The following is a 17,920-nucleotide window of genomic DNA, read 5'->3' as shown; positions in this document are numbered from 1 at the left end:
TCACATATGCAATAGTGCGGCACTCTAAGGTAACGCAGGAATGCGGCCTGGTCCAGGACCCACATTAGCATCAGCACACAAACACTGCGTAGGCAGTCAATGAATTAATAAGCACTAGATCATCTACAACCTGCGGCCCAAATTAGTAACCTGAACAGACGTTCATTAAATGTCCACCTTGCAGCATTCATGCTTCTTGTATACTAATAAGGGGCAGAGAGACACCTCTATGAACTAAATTATCAGAAAACAAAGCTGTGTTTGTGCTCATGTGTGCTGTGAAAACATCTGTAAAAACGTCTGTGCTGGTACTTTTATTGAGAAATAAAGTAAGAATGCTCTGGAATTTCTTCTGCCAAAACACTCCAGCTAAAAATGGGTAAAATCAGCCTGTTCGGTTTCGGCTAAATGGGCGAAACATTTGGCAGAAATGAATTACGTAAAATATTTTAATGAAAACAAGAATGCTGGTTTGATTGGTGGTTGGTGTAGTGTAGCATGCACTGCCTTCCCCGTGGCAAAATATGGTTTAATTCCCTGGTTGGGCAATCACACCACGCTACATTAATAAAAGTCCTGGGTTTGAATCCTGGGTCATGTTGTCTGCCATCAGCAGCCGGAGCCCCAGAAAGCACAACTGGTCTTGCTCTCTCTGGGTTGGCAGGTGGCTCTCAGAGTACACTGGTTGCATTGACAGCAGTTAAAAAAGAGGTGGTGTCTGGTTGTGCATGTGTCAGTCCTTACCCCCTCACTGTCAGAAGCATTACATGTAATAGTGTCCCAAGGAGTGGGATGCGTAATTGGCTAGCCAAAATTGGGAAGGTTAAAATGGGCACAGGTTTTCTATGAGAGTCTTAAACGCAACTTATAAACTTGAGAAACAGCAAAAATTTTCTTTTGATGGCACAAAGCAGAGAAACAATCCAAACTACTTCACTACTTCTACATAATTTTACTCTGCTCCTGATTGAAGGGGGTGCCACCTAAGCACTGGTAAAGAGATCACTGCCTCCTCAACCTTCAGTAATGAGGCATTTCTGGCATTTGGCTCTGCTGGGAGCAGTCTGATGACCCAATCTCAGTAAGATCACTCCACACGGAGCAGCTAGCTTCTTCTTGAGCACACCCCAATAGAATAGTTTCAAAACACCACCAACAAACAGCTCCTCTGGGCTTACGGCCCTCTCCACTCAAATACTTACTCCTCCCCCATACCGACCTCCTCCACAGACATCCTCCCTCACTTAAACACTAACAACCGATTACACCTGTCACAATAAAGGTAGGAGAGCGGCACCTCTAAGCTAATGGTTCACTCAGAATCCAAGTCAAGACAAGGACGTCTCAAAGACAATTCTGAGAGGCCACAGTTAACCTAAATTGCAGCACAATTTTCCAAGGGAACTGTCCCAAATTGAGCAGGAAGAACAGGATGGTTAGTCTCTTGCGGCTGCAGAGGATGCCTCTAGGCTTTGAATGGTAAAGAAAGGACTGGTGTTTATTGATGTTCATTGAAGTTGATTGACGGTTCGGAATAACGGTTCTTACACTGAGATGACTTCATCTATAACTGTGCATTAAAAGCATCCAGTGTATTGCGCTGAGCTTTGCTTTCTTAATCACTACAGCTTGCAACTCGAAACAGTGTGCATCATTCAATGGTTCAGAAAATAAGCCAAAAAAAGATCTGTTCCATGACAGCCACACCTTTCCTTAATGCACCGATCACCCTAGATGACTTCTTCACATTATAGCTGCTCAATCCTTCAGAATATCCCATTAGAGCAACGCCTCTTAGCAGCGTCTCCACTCTCACACAAGCATGCATCTTGCTCCTCTTTCCTATTACGTCCTAAGGTTTTCCCCTCACATTCTCACAAAATCCCATCATTCCCTCTCTCCTTTCTGCTGAATCATGCTGTTTGAAGTGCCTGCAGAGTCATACAAAGCAGAGCCTCCTTGGCAACCAGCTGCCCATGTCACCTTGTGACGTCAGCCCTTATTTAATGTCAATGGTGCCCTCTTCTGGACAGTTCTAGCATAGCTCTACTGGTGGCAGCCAGAACTCTAGATCAAACCATCCTAGTTATGCATCCTAGAAATGATACGTATGAAGACATGATGTCCTACATACAGTCCCTCAGTTCTCCTAATTTAGGAGCAACCTAGTGGTGCTGTAAATGGGTTCCATTTACTGCTGTTGATTAGCAATATGCAACCAACTACAGAGATCTCTAGAACGTCAACCTTGGAGAACTATGCCCGACAGCTCATCAGTGCATTCTAGATGTGACCTAGAGAAGTGTCCTGCCCCCCAGATACTAGCAAGCACAAGCCAACTGTTGGCTGCAGCACACACACACGGTCATATCCCAAATAGGCTCCTCAAGGCTTTTCTGACACTGTCCTCTTCCCTCTTCTCTCTGTAGGCAGGCTGGCAGTGCTCTTCAGTGGCAACACTGTAAGCACAAATCCACATCACCAACAGCACTGCCTCGTGCCCTCTCAGCTAGCCATCCGAGACAATCCTCTCATCTGCTCTGTCCAAGCATTTCCAGAGGGCCAAACCTAAGCTCATAAACAGAGTTCTCCTGGCCCTTGAACTGCACTCCCTCTCTATCCTTACTTACCCTTTCTCACTCAGTCTCATTTGCATTACCTCCCCGGAGCTCTGACTGAGAGCAGAAGACAGTAGCGTCTGATGAACAGCAACAATTAGACATGAGGGCTACTGAATTCCCCAGAAAGTCAGTAAGCGGTCAGCAGTTGTTGTTCTGAGACAAGGAAAGATGGACCTTACCTGGAAATGGAGAATGATGGTCCAGATCAGCCCCAGAGTTAGCTTTGGGTTTCCGTCGGTGATGTCATCATTTCGTATATTGACTAATTTGACCTACAATGGAAGTCGAAATAGTGATTTTACATGGGAGGCTAATAAATGAATCACAGCAATGTTTAGCATGTTTTTTTTCTAAATGTATACTCAATAAGGTTACAGTTCCATCTATGGTGTCATATAAAACCAGCCGAGGGGTTAGGTTGTTCTCAGTTTTCTAAGTTTTTTGCCTCAACTCAGTAGAGGAAAACACAGCTATTTCACATTTGGCTTTGTTGCAATGTAAACATATGGCTGTGGAAGCTAACAACTGTGGCCAATATTTGCAGTCAGCTTGGTGCAAAGAGCTGCTACTTTTTCTAATGCTTGCTCTCATGATCCTCACTTTAAGCAGACAGCAGCTTTGGTAGCTGTCAAGAGTCCAGACGGAGGTATCCTGCTTTAGAAGGGGGCATGCAGAGTCAGGCCAATCAAAAGGAAGAGAGATGTTTATTGGTTACATACATTACAGGTAGTAATTTCACACAGGGGAGGTAAGACGAAGACCATTCCTTTATGCAGGACAATCAAATTTAGTCCCCTGCTTTAAACCTCTCTGTAGCAACCTTAGAGCCTGGGGAGCATTTGGGGGTTAGGTACTTTGCTTAAGGGCACCTCAGCCATGCCGGTCCAGGGGATCGAACCACTGACTTTGAGTTGCTGCTGGACGTTCCTGCTGAGGACATCAATTCCTGTTTACCAGCACTTTCAATGCAAGTAGGAAAGCCTGCATCCCCGTAAAATAATGTTTAAGAGGTGCAACTGTAAACGATGCAAATTCTGAACATTACTAGGAACAGTAATTCAGTACATTCATGTCCTGGGTTTTGTATGAAATGTGTTTGTTTGTTTGATTGTTGGCTGTCTTTGTTCTATACCTGTCTTTGTTTGAGGAAGTCCAAGGCAATCTGCACATTTTGGAGTCGATGGAATCTCATGCGACCCTTTTCTCTTGGCTGGAAGAAAAAAAACACAAAAATGAGTGTATTCATAGTTCACAGCTGACAGAAGATCAGTGGGAGAGAACAGAGGAGTGTCATGTGCAAGCCAAAAGCAGTGAAACCAAACACAGCAAAAAAAATAAATAAATAAATAAATAAAATCAGAAGCGTCCAGAGCAAAAGGACAGGGACATCAGCAGTCATTAAAACAGCTCGTCTCAGAGTGGCAGGAAAAGTTAGAGTGCCATGAAACTGTCATGTGGCACAGTCGAAATGTCTCACACAGAAAAGCTGCATTCATCAGCATTCCATGCATAAGAGCACAGTGGACATCTACAGTGGCCCCAGATACTTACCATTAACGCTTTCTTGCACACACACACACACACACACACACACACACACACACACACACACAGCTTAAAGTGATGGTTTGGGCAAAAAATAATTTTCCCTGTACCCAAAACTTGGCCAATTCGATCAACCAAAGCAATGTCCTGTTCTTTAGCTTTGCACTGAAGCTACGAGGCTGATGTAGCTAACAATTAAGGGAAGCTTACAGCCACCTATTAGCATTGCGCAACTTACCCCAAACTAGCTTACACAGCTTACAAAGAAGCTCCTATTGCACTGTTTACAGCACATAACGGCGCTGCTGTAAAGGCCCTGCTTGGTGGGGCCTCCATAGATCGCATAGATGTCCCCTATGTGCCCATGTCTCTGTTGCTGGTTCACCGGTTGTCCTTTTTTGGACCATTTTCGGTTACCACTGCATACCAGGAAAACCCCACAAGAGTTTGGCTCTTGACATAGTGGCTCTGAATCTTTTGCCTGTCCATTTTTCCTGCTTTTAACACATCACCTTCAAGAACAGTCTGTTCACTTGCTGCCCAATATGTCCCAGCTCTTGATAGTTGCCACTGCAGATGAAGATAATCAATGGTTTTAACTTATCATATGTCAGTGGTGCCAACTGTACGGCTGAGATATATTATATATATATATTCTCTTTATATATAGAAAACATCATACACCATCAGTAAACACATAACCACATTAGATTGTTTACAAATCAGTTTGCACACTGGTACTTGGTACAAGTTTCCATTACTTATTGCCTGAATTAGCCTCGCAGCTCCACTACAGAACTAAAGAAGACGACCTCAGACAATCAGAAAGTTGTATGAATTTCATTTTTTGCTGAACCAACACTTTAATTTGTGTCCCAGAAGCCAAGCTAACACACCAGAGACACACACTCTCACACTAAGAGGAGTGCAGTGGGCTTTGTGCGGGATGCAGCACTGGTTAGTCATGACTAGAGCAGCTCTAGGGAGTTGGAACTGAGGGCAGGACTGGCTCCATGCAGGGAAGAGGAGCGGGCAAGACCTGCCTAGCACTTTATTGCTCTAAACAGTGGCCTGCTGCTTCAGAGTGAATGCGGTCTGCAGGCAGTAGAGCTGGTGATCTCAAATCTGTCTTGCTTCACACTAGGTGTCTCAAGAGATACCAAATGTTCAGTGGAAAACCATAAGAAATGGAAGTTTATACTGACTAGCAGTAAGCACACACATTTCAGACCCTGAACAACATGTCTTAGCCGATTGCTTACTTTGGCAAAAAATGGCAGTTTTACCAATACGCACTGTTTTGTGATATGACTATGTAAGGGTTTGTGTATGTGTGAATGATCTCATAGACCTGCCTGTGTATAAGAATTACATAGATGAGCCAAAACATTAAGACCACCTACAAGTACATTATTGGTCATCTGTGTGCCACCAAAATACACAGATGGTGACCTACCACGGTTCCCTCCTACATGTTTAGGTGCCAGATGCCCTGTGGTATTTGGCACCAAGACATTAGCATCATATACTTTAACTCCTGTCATTTGCTTGGTGGATCTTCAGTGGATCTGGTGCGAATAATACAACACAGGACTCATCAGACCTTACACTGCACCAAGATCTAGTCCAGATGGTTGTGTGCCTACTGTAGGCACTTTTGATAGTAGACCGGGGTTAGCATGGGTCTGCAGGTACGAAACACGAAGCAATACACTATGTGTTGTGAGGTATTCCTCCCATAATCTAAATGTCTAAGTTGCAATCAAAAGTCCATAACTATGTGGCCCTTATCAACGTCACTTGGGTCTTCACACTGACTATTTTACCTACATACGTGATGTTGAAGAGAAGCGATGGTTTAGGTACTGTCTATCACACATCCCAGACCTGGATCATGCACCATTATGGAATAATCAACAATATTTGAGTGGCCTTAATGTTTAGGCTTGTAAACTGAATGTAAAGGATTAACTGAGAATCCAATGCAATGTAGCGTCGCTTTATGTGAACGCCTGCTAATAACAGATATGCAGCACTGAGTGTGTCTCCTTCCCTTTGACCCTCCATTGGTTTAAGTGCACTTCACTCACATGCAACCACAAGTGTGTAGATGTGTGTGTGGATAAAGGGGTTTGGGCTCGGTCAAACATACTCCCTGAGCTCCGTCTTCCTCCTCCTCCCCACCCAGCAAGATGAGTGGAGGGGCACGTGACACACACACTTTCCGGAGAGTAGAACCACCCTTGTGCTGATCACGAAAGAGAGAGGAACGAAAAGAAGAGGCATAGATAGAGAGAGAAAGAAAGAAGGAATAGCAGATGAACATATGAGAGCAGTTGGAGAGAGGGAGGAGAGAGAGAGCAATGCAAACAAAACGAATGAAAATGCAACACAGGAAAAGGCAACTGGCATTATGTAACCCAATATGCAAAATGTATGTATGCACTCAGAGGAAGAGAGTCCCCGAGAGAAAGAACGGGAGAGGGAGTGTGAGGGAGAACATAAAAGATGGACCAGGCGAGAGAGACCAGAGCAGACAGAGAGCTGGTGAATCCGAGTCAGCAGCCATTGCATTAATCCACCTATCCATCAAAACGCCCCTGCGCATTGTGGCCACGGGCGGACTCTGTGACAGGCAAGGCAAACAGCAAGTAAATGCAGAGATGCTGAGGTCATCAGGCACCTCGGTCATCCTGTGTGGCCATGCATGGCTAAGCATGGTCAGCCAGCAAACTCGCTCCCCTCCCTTAAATGTGCATTGTCTTCAGGGAGGGGAAGTCATGTGGTAGGAGGGCAGGGGCAATCACCTCCTAAAAAGCTCCAGCACTAGCTGACCATGTTCTCATGCTATCCACTCAGTATCAAGCAGAGGAGAGTGCTTGATCATTGAAAGATGGTGGACCTGTGTGCTTTGTGGTTTAGGGCATTTAGAAGGGGATAAAGTGAGTGACTTGTGAGCTTTGCATAAACTTGTATCCTTACCAGCGTGACTCCTGAAAGTACCTCCAGCAAAGAGATGAGATTGTGACCATCTCTCAGGTCCTCGTATAGGTCCGTGATGTGCTTCCGCACCTACAACAAGAGAAAAAATTATAATTTAGCAAGCATTACCATTCGACCATTTCATAGAAGATATATGCCCCATGTCCAAATGTTTGTGGACACTCCTTCTCATAAATGCATTCAGATACTTTAAGATGCACCCATTGCTGACACACACGTAACACACACACACACACACACATACAGAGCTAGTATAGTCCCTGTAGAAAAGCCTCCCAGCTTTGAGCTGTGGAGCTGAATTGTGTTCTCTGGGATAATGGTGCTCCTTCCAATACGTCTGGGATGAGGCATGTTAGTAATCATCCAACATCCAGACTTCACCAACACTCTTGTCGCTGATGGAAATCAAATCCTCACAGCAAAATCTAGCAGAGACAGTAACTCCTAGTAGAGACAGTAACTCCAATAAAAGCAGGATAAACTTTTTAAATATCAATTAATTAGTAGGTGTCCCAATATTTATGTCCATGTACTGTACAAAATAATGACGTTCAACTGAAAATCTGAAGACTAAATGCTCTCACAACCCACTAAAACGTATGTGCTTGGGAGACTATGTGTACCTAACCAAAATATGGGTTTATGTCTATAGATAGTATAAGCCTATTAGGAGGTCGGTTTCCAAAAAAATGAGAGGTTGAGGTGCTTGTCTGAAAATGCAAGGAAGGTAAGTAAAATGAGTTGATGTACTGTCTTTAACCAGCAGAGGGCACCAGACTCTGCCATTCAGCAGTCCAGGAGTAGTGAGCCCTCTCCTCTGTGTGTGTATTTGTGCGTCTTTGGTAGAGAGTCGATGAGTTGACAAAGGATTCAGCAGGTCCAGCACAGCTGCCTCCTGCTGGCACCCCTACAAAGCCATAGTCAGGCACCATCTGGACAGGATGTCCGAGCACACTCAGGTAGCCCGGTGTGTCTGCGTCCTGCCCTTTGCTCAGGCTTCTGCACCCAACTCCCAACTCCTCCTCCACATCTACCTCTCTGAGGATTAGCCTTCACAGACAGCACGCAAGGGCAATGGCCAACAGGAAAAGACTATGCTGAGAGACGTCTCTGAGGTATGTTTTTTTGCTGACCGGGGGGACATAAAATGACTGAAACTGGCATACTCTTGTGTGCTGCACCATCTGCCCTTCTGTCTTTGTCACATATGTCAACGTAGCAGAAACCTTGATGAGGGAAGGTGAGGGAAGGACCTTTCTAGATACTGCCAGATCATTTACCGTAGAGCAAAAACACATTAATTGCAGAGCAAGTATGAACTCGTTCACCAACCAGCGATGGACCAGTGCCTTAATTCCCAACACTCTGCCTTAGGTCAACTCTTACGCCATACCTAACCACATGTAAATTAAAAAAAGGTGAGGAGGCGTCTGATCATATGCTGGAAGAGGACAGTACCGAAGCCTAGGCTTCAGCCAAGTGATGATAGAATCATGCACACAAGTAGTCAAAACTACATTATAATTATTTTTAATGTGAGGCATTTGTCCTTACCTGTCTAAACATGGTCAAACAACACTCTTTGAGCAGTAGCTCAAGGCAGCCATTATTTATTAATTTATTTATTTTATTTATTTATTTTTACACTGTGAAAAGGTGGATGGCACAGGATGCCATTTTAAAGAATTTTAAAGTAAGTTGTTCCTTGATGTATAATTAATAAGTATGTGACTTTTGTTGGGGTGGAAAGATGCTTAGATGTCATTTAAAAAGACTATTTACAACCCTGTTCTTTCACCATAGAATGAACGGGGGGTAAACACAAAAACAAAAAACAAACAAAAACAATAAGTTGTGTTTTTATTGGCTGGTTTACAGCATAGTTTGTGTGTGTAACAAACCGCTGTAACAAACACTGTAACTATTTTCGAGCAAGCCGAGAAGATTGTAGCCAGTTAGCTTTTACATTTACCTTTACGGCATTTAGCTGACGCTCTTATCCAGAGCGACTTACAAGGTTACTTGTAGGTCAATGTAGTGTTAGGAGTCTTGCCCAAGAACCCTTACTGGCGTAGTGCAGCATAGTCACCAAGACTGGGAATCGAACCCCAGTCTCCCACATGGTGTGGTAGCTCACTGGCAGGTAGTGGTGTTATCTGTTGCGCCACAACAACCACTAGCCTTGTCCCCAGTCACTTGCTTGGTTTGGCTTTCTTAAGTATATACTGATTTTTATAAATAAATAAATAAATAAATAAAATCAGTATTTTTATCTTCTGATGTGCTCCAGTTTGGATCGGCTGAAGTAATCCAGTATAAACAACACAATACTCTCCCGAAATCACAGTTGCGTTTTACCGTTTCACCAGCTCTGATTAGGGCTTTCACTAGTGGGCTGGGTGTAGAGTGTGAACGAAATCAAGTCAATACTGTTATGTAACAGTTTAGGAGTGCAGGAATAGGCCTGTTTTCCAGCTCTGTTAAAACCCTCGTTATCCAGACATGCAGAGGGCTTGAATAACCTCAACCTGGCTAACCAACATAAAAAGGTTCATCATACGGTCTGTTTAAGCAGCTTCTCTGTGCTCATGCTGAAATGGGATGTTAGTAAAAGGAGAGGTCTATCCTTTATCAACTTATGCAAGTCTTCCAGTACTCACAGTCCTTTCTATACTTCGTAAAAGTAAATGAATCAGTGCAGCTATAGCACAAGACCTTCGTGACCACAAAAAGGCCAGTTAATAATCGAGCACAGTCATTCCTCCACTCATGCAAGCAGCCCTGGTTCAGTACAGTACAGTACAGTCTTAGTCCCATCACCTAGATCCAACAGGTTCAGCAGGACATGCATCACAATGAAGTCAGTGTTTATGTCTATGTACACACACACACACACACACACACACACACACACACACACACACACACACACACTTCAGTCAGCACAGCCTAGTCATTGAATAACCATGTACACACCTGTCAACCTGTTCTGGACTGATCCTGGCAGTCAGGTGGAGCTACTGTACGCTGCTGCAAGTAAACCTCTAGCCCAACAGTTTGCAGGATTAGAAAATTGCTTTTGACAAAGGCAACAAAACCTTTGCAGTAAAGCATTCACAAACTTTTTAAGGGAAGTGCAAACATACTGGCCAGTAGTTTATCAAGTTCAGCCAGGGGGTCAGACACATTTTTTTTTTTTAAAGATGTGGCTGGGACTAATGCTCTTAATATACATCCAAAACAAAGGCAGTCTACCATATACTACGGCACTATGCCTCAACCCTAAATCAATGGACAACTATGGACATGTGTGAAATAGCTAAACGGTCAGATCACGTCATTTATTCAAGCTACGACAGGTTAGACTGCATTAATGCAATACAACTGAGAGAGCCCATGGAATGCGTTTTCCCCATACTTCCCCCAAGTCCAAATGACAACGCAACGCTATCTTGTTGTATGCAGATAAAGCAAGTATGTCAATCACCAGTAAATTGTTCGGAAATGTGATCCAAATTCTGGAGTGACCATATTTATGTTTTGTTTTTTTTCCAAATAGGGGACACTGGGGACACTGGGGGAAATCCACCATAGTTAGGATGTTGTGGCTGTGGAATTTATAGTAGGCCCAAGTAGTGTGTTGAATTGAAAGGAGATGATTGGGTCAAATAGGCTATAGGGGTTATTTATTGGTCTTGCTGAGTAGATGTTTATTTATTTATGCACATTAACATACTGTAGCTGCATGGTTTGAGAGGCATTTCCACCCTAACACATACACATTGCCACAGTCCTTTTCCACGGGCCTCCTTGAAATGTAATAAATATCAGTTGCAGTATTTCTTACTGCTATCTAGTGTTAGCCAGCAAAGTTGACTCTCAGTGGAGACCAATTAACCTTGTAGTGTCAAAACAAACAACACTGACTCACTAAACACTGTTCCTGAGAACACAGTTTATTTCGGACATATAACACAGCTGATAGCTGACAGATGCTTTACGTAGTGCTTAACATTGTATTTAGTCAATCAGTGGCCCAGTAACCGTTTATCGGTTAGAGCAGGGGTGAGCAACAGGGGCCAGAGTCCAGCACAGTTTGCTGTTTCCCTGTTCTAACAAACCTACTAAACACAGCAATTAACAGGTGAGTGGAAGTAGGTGTGATTGAGCAGGAAAAGCAAAAAACTGAGCAGTTTGACCCACTCCTGGGTTAGAGTCAGTCTGGTCCACGAAAGTGCTAATGCTATTTAACTCTTCATTAGCAGACTCATGCTGTAAGCATGTCTCTCTTTAAAAGAAGTGGGCATGGAGTTTGGTTTTCCAATAAGGGTGGGGGGTGGAGGGGAATGTCCAGCCCACCTGACACTCGACTGCATGTGATAAGGTCTGTTACCCAACATGCGTTTGACACCACTGCTCTGAACAGTCAAGCTTAGAAGCAAGATTTTGCCGACCCCACCTTGAACACACAAGCACTACACTGCACTCTATACAAACCACACAAATTACCCTTTACGCGTTATGTAAAATGACTGAGCTAAACTAAACTGTACTTTCATTTACAGCATTATTATTAAAACTCTTCCAATTTTGGCAAAGGTTCCAGTCATACTTTCTTAAAAGCGCTGCCTCAAACTGCTTTTCAAGCCATTTCTCGGCTCTGTCCTTTTCCACTAGTGACTAGCCAGTGTGTGTTACTGAGCAACGCCTTTCCCCTCCTTGACTACAGCTAGCCAGTAGGTCACGCAACCCTTAGGTAAATATAACTCACAATGTCCAGCGTTTGTCTAACGTTACACCACAGCTTTGCCAACGGTTCACGCTGCCTGCAGTCTGACCCACATTATAGTAATACAGCCAGATGAGGTCACTGGCTCCTGTACCCTATCCAGTGATTGGTCTTTCGCCCTGACCTTAGAATACCCAGCATTCCTCACTTCCACACCTCTGTGTGATCAGTGAGGCTGGGCAGGCAGACACTGGCTTAAACACACTTCACACACACGTCTTCTGCATGCCAGGAGAGGCAAGACCCCAGAGAGGAACGCAGCACAGTGATGGGGCATATCACTGCTGTCATGCAAAAACTGTGCATCTCCATTTTTATTTGCAGTGTTTTAGTTTTTGACATACAGTGAATCTAGCAGCTGTTCCTCACATTTTGTCAAAGTTTTATACAAGAGTTTCTGCATGACAGCGATGATGTACAGCACTGCATGCCGACTGCTTCTGGATATTAGCTTTAGCTTCACTATTCCCACAGCATGCCATCAAAGTTCCCTTTATTGCAAAACTATTCTGAATATATTCTAAATATTCCTATAGTGACTAATGGTCAGTTACTGCCACATGTAGTATAGCCATGACACATTAGCAAAACAACCCAACCCTATCAGTGCACCCTTTAGCCTTGAACCATTAATGTGTGTATGCGTGTCAGCTGCATGTTCCGTAAATGTGGATCAATGCCTATGGGCCCTTATCTATACGCAGCAGAAAGACAGAAAGAACCCAGCAGGCTGGACTGTACCTTGATGAGGTGCTTGTTGACCCATTTGGTGAAGGTTTTCTTCTGCACCCTGTCTCGCTCATCTGCAAGAAAGAGAGGTAAAGGAAAAAGAAGGAGAACGAGAGAGAGAGGGGGGGTTAATGTTGGAACAGCAGGAGAACTGCAGCATCATTATTTTCCTTGTATTATTTAGAGGCTCCTTCCTGACGTCATGTTTTCTGCAGACTGAGCTCTAAAAATACACAGAGACACAAAACCAAACTCAGATTCCTCCAGTGCTTCAAAAGTACTTCATGCTGCAACACCATCACAAACAGTCCGAGCTTGCTGATGGACAATTTTAGCCATATTAAGACAGGCCTGATAACTAAAACTGGAAACTAGGCTACAAGTCAAAAATAGATCCGCTGTGATAGGGGAGTCACAATGGTTCTAGATTCACATGAGCCACATATTCCAGCACCTTCAACAGTTCCATTTGGGAGGACTGTGATCATGCTCAGAAATGATGCACACTCATTTTAACATCCCCATCTCACTCTCCGCCATGTTCTGGAGCGTAGAAATCTAGCTTGGGTCATTTAACGTCCTGTGTAAACACTGAGGAAGCCGCATGGCTAACAGAAGCACATTTCTCCAGGTAGGGCTACATTCTTTCAGAGTACGGACTCTCAGCAGCTTGATAAAAAGCCACAACTCCATTAGGTAATATTCATTCGTCCACTTTTACAGTTTAGTTTAGTTCAGTAGTTTCTTGATAATGCAGTTTGGCAAACAGTTCAGTCAGTCAGTCAATCTGCTAGTCTGTTCTTTATCATTGATAAAAGGACCAATAAAAATGGCCTAAAATGTCCTAATATAAAATCTTTTTTGCACTGACTTCCACTGAAAGTTACAGTTTTTGCCTTCTCCTGTATTTACAGTGCATCCGGAAAGTATTCACAGCGCTTCACTTTTTCCACATTTTGTCCAGCCTTATTCCAAATTGTATTAAATTAATCTCTTTCCTCAAAATTCTACACAAAATACCCCATTATGACCATGTGAAAAAAGTTTTCTTGAGAGTTCTGAAAATTTATTAATAATAAAAAACTAAGAAATCACAGAAACAAAATTCTCTGGTCTGATGAGACAAAGATTGAACTCTTTGGTGTGAATGCCAGGCGTCATGTTTGGAGGAAACCAGGCACTGCTCATCACGAGGCCAATACCATCCCTACAGTCAAGCATGGTGGTGGCAGCATCATGCTATGGGGATGTTTTTCAGCAGCAGGAACTGCCAGACTAGTCAGGATAGAGGGAAAGATGAATGCAGCAATGTACAGAGACATCCTGGATGAAAACCTACTCCATAGCGCTCTTGACCTCAGACTGGGGCGACGGTTCATTTTTCAGCAGGACAACGATCCGAAGCACACAGCCAAGATCTCAAAGGAGTGGCTTCAGGACCACTCTGTGAATGTCCTGGAGTGGCCCAGCCAGAGCCCAGACTTGAATCCGATTGAACATCTCTGGAGAGATCTGAAAATGGCTGTGCACAGACGTCTCCCATCCAACCTGATGGAGCTTCAGAGGTACTGCAAAGAAGAATGGGCAAAACTGCCTAAAGAGAGGTGTGCCAAGCTTGTGGCATCATATTCAAAAAGACTTGAGGCTGTAGTTGCTGCCAAGGGTGGTTCTACAAAGTATTAAGCAAAGGCTGTGAATACTTATGTAAATATGATTTCTTTGTTTTTTAATTTTAATAAATTTTCAGAACTCTCAAGAAAACTTTTTTCACATGGTCATAATGGGGTATTTTGTGTAGAATTTTGAGGAAAGAGATTAATTTAATACAATTTGGAATAAGGCTGTAACCTAACAAAATGTGGAAAAAGTGAAGCGCTGTGAATACTTTCCGGATGCACTGTAAGTATTTCAGTGCCTCAAACATTTACAACTCTACAGAGTAATGTAGTGTCGAATTTGACATCTCCAAAGCTCTCCTTATGGGAGTCAAGCATTACTTATAGTTATCATCCAACATCTGGTTTGGTAAATCAGTGCGTAATGATGGTAAATCAGGTGAGCTGGTGATGGAATTGAACACATGCAAGCGCTGGCTGGGGGCGCCCATGAGAAATTTGGAACCCAGCTTTGTTTTTCCAACTAGCTCAGAAGACTGTAATTATTTACTAAATTAAGTTCATTTTTTACTGTATTTATTATGTACATTGGTTTCTTTGACCCAGAATAAAGCTGAGCCAAGAATAGAACAATAGTAGCCAGTAGTGATCGAATGCTCAACAGAGGGTTATATATATTTATATAGTTAACTAGTAAAGTGCTTGTCTGAATTTCCACCCACTAAGCAAGCCTGGATATCCCAAAACAACGGCATTGAGTCGTCCACAAACACTGCCAAATACCAAACAAATAAATGAATATTAGAGCCGTGTCAAAATAAAAGTCCCTAATACAAACTAAGTAGAAACATGTAAAACTTTCAAACTGAAAACTTTTTGTTTTGCTGATTAGGAGAAAATGAGTTTAGTTGCATAAAATTTTATTGCTGCTACTTTAAACATCTTGGGTTTTTTTCTCTTATATTTGCAGAAAATTTTTATTAATTTTTAATAAGATATTCATCTTAAGCTACATTTAAAAGTTGATCGTTATACAACTAATATATTTATATATCTCAATCTATATATATACACACACAGACACACATTTATTTATTTTTGAGCAAATAGTTTTTGAGCTAATAATAACCTAAATTCCTTTCAACAATCGACAGATTATTTGATTAGCAAAATAGTCGTTTGTTGCAGCCATAATATTAATAAGCATTAAACAGCCCAGCCCTAAGCTATATTTAACATTCGTGACTAGTTTCATGACTAGCTACTCTAGACTAGAAGTTCCAAACACAAAACTAAAGAAACAGACCTCAGACTCCAAATCCGTACTGACTGACGAACTTGACGTGAAGTATGATGGGAAAACAAACTCTCTCTACTAAGAAATTCTTCAAGTCTTAGATACGCAATATTTCAAAACAGATCATCTCTTCATGACGATAAAACCTAATTCCTCTAATAAACAGCATAACGTTTTGATTCAAAGTCTGCCAGAAAGCACACGTAGCTGATTAACAGTCAGCTCTGAGTGTTACGTCAACCCGCCAAAGCAGTGAGGCACGCAGGCCTGGAATAGAGCCTGATCGTGATCACAGCCTGTGCGCAACTTTCATCCATCCCTGACACTCCCTCCTTCTCTTTCCTTCCCTCTCATTCTCCTGTCCTCCTCCCTTCGCCAGTTCCTCCGTTGATGTGGTTGCTATGGTTACACAGAGATAGAGAGAGGCCATGTGGTGTCTTGGAGTCTTGTTGGCCCACTTCCTTTCTGCGATATGCACACACATTACATCCTACTCACACTCAAACTCGTGGAAAACACATACACACACACACACACACACACACACACACACATACACACACTCGGCACAATGTTAGACTCGCATTTTCTTTCAACGCTTTGTTCAACAGCCGTCGCAGGAGGGATCAGATCAGACGAGGCCGTAAACATGCAGTCAGTCTCTCCGCTACAAAACAGGATTTTGGACGCGAGAAATTCAGGTCAAGCACCTTATTATTGAGCTTTTTCTTCAGGGCAAGTTGGAAAGACACCCAGAAACTAGGGAACACGCACACACACTCATTTCAACACGGTCTGTTGCAAGAGACATGCTCAACTGGTTTGTCACCTAAAGACAACTTTGCTGAAGACACTGGGTGGGAGACATCATTATGTGTCCTGTATTTAAATCCCTGCCAGCACTGGCATACATATATATCCAGCCGTTTGTGAAGGCTTTCGGTCATCCATTCAGGTCATTCAAATAGTCAAGGCAACTGGACCTGGAGCATAAGCTTGAAGACATTTGGCCGCTCATCAGCTCAGCACTGACGACTCCTCCCCCTCATGTCCACCTGCCTTGTCTAATTACTACTATTGGATAACTTTAAATACAGCGCTCTAGAGTGCAGACGAAAGTAAACACAAGGGCAGCACTGCACAGCACCTACGAGGTAGCTGGGCCTAGCTAGCTGGGATAAGATGGTCATGCTGGTAGACCATCAAAATCATTCAACTCAAATGACAACGCATTCCATCCTGGTCAAGACCTAAGCTGGTCAACTGCTGGTCAACCACCTTAACCACCAACAAAGAAGTGCTTTGCCACTCATGACGTCTTGCTTTTATACAGAAGCAGACAACCACACAAGCAGTTTTTGGGACACATCTTGAACATATGTATGAATGAGGCTGAACTGACCCCTTGACACTATCTCCCAGATAAACAGACAAACATGTTGTTGTGGTCATGCAAACACGTCGTATCTCCATTTTTGCAGATTTTGACTTTTTAACAAAGTGAAGCTGCTGCTTGTTCTTCACATTGTGTCAAAATGTCATGATGGCTGGACCATCATGGAGAAATGCGCAAAATCCTCTTACATTGACTTCCACTGAAAGATTTTTTTTTCCTACTCCTCAAAAGTTGCCATTTCGGAGATACAAGGTTTTGCATGACAACGACGATATACAAAGATCCTGTCAAGAATAGCCCAGCGTGACCGCCACGGAGAGGCACAAATTCCCATACACACACACACACACACACACACTACGTCATTGTGTTGTGCCACACACCCCCTTCACCCTGTAAGTCTGCAGCACTCAGACTACTGTGGCACCCTGTAAACAACCGTGATCAGCACAACACCGACAACGGGACACAAGCACATGACACTCGGCCTTCACACGAAACAGAAACTGACCTGTGCAGCACATGAGCGTGTGCAGGTGTGCATTGAGCCTCTGCTCGTTATAGTAGTCTGGCCACATTGTCTATAATTCAGTTTCGTTCCACTGCTGTTTATTAATCCAGAGCGAGTTCCGCGCACTCTCTTCGGGTTCTCTCCTGCACCATGTTCAGCACAGCTGGCCTGATTAATCCAACTGCCCACGGGATAAAAGTCCAGGGAGGAATCAGAGCACAAGCTAAATCCACAGTCCTGAAGGAAAGCCGGCAAGTGTGGCGCTCGCTTGCCGTCCGTCTGCCGCGGCCATGTCAAAGCTGGGCTCAGGCAAGCTCTCTGGCACACACACGTGCGTTGTGTGTGTGTGTGTGTGTCAGAGTCACAGAAAGCTCCTCCCCCCACCACTAAAAAGGGCCAGAGTTCCCCTCTGC

The 17,920-nt window shown here is 43.5% G+C and overlaps 1 protein-coding gene across 4 annotated transcripts in view; it reads right to left on the bottom strand.

Moving 5' to 3' along the window:
- Window positions 1–17,920, bottom strand: part of macf1a (microtubule actin crosslinking factor 1a) — a 202,873-nt gene that overhangs the window by 105,595 nt on the left and 79,358 nt on the right. For 3 of the 4 annotated variants that reach the window (XM_072676059.1, XM_072676060.1, XM_072676062.1), the window contains 4 exons: window positions 12,700–12,761; window positions 7,149–7,238; window positions 3,754–3,831; window positions 2,801–2,893 (listed from right to left, as the gene is read on the bottom strand). In XM_072676059.1, coding sequence (XP_072532160.1) covers window positions 2,801–2,893; window positions 3,754–3,831; window positions 7,149–7,238; window positions 12,700–12,761 — 323 coding nt within the window. Of the gene's footprint in view, window positions 1–2,800; window positions 2,894–3,753; window positions 3,832–7,148; window positions 7,239–12,699; window positions 12,762–17,507; window positions 17,590–17,920 lie in introns of those variants that run through there. The other variant, XM_072676061.1, reaches the window with a different exon arrangement.

This window comes from Salminus brasiliensis, chromosome 3 (assembly GCF_030463535.1).
Source record: "Salminus brasiliensis chromosome 3, fSalBra1.hap2, whole genome shotgun sequence".
In the NCBI taxonomy this organism is placed as follows: Eukaryota; Metazoa; Chordata; class Actinopteri; order Characiformes; family Bryconidae; genus Salminus; species Salminus brasiliensis.
Note: the sequence above shows the minus strand (reverse complement) of the source record. Positions and strands in the feature narration are given on the sequence as shown.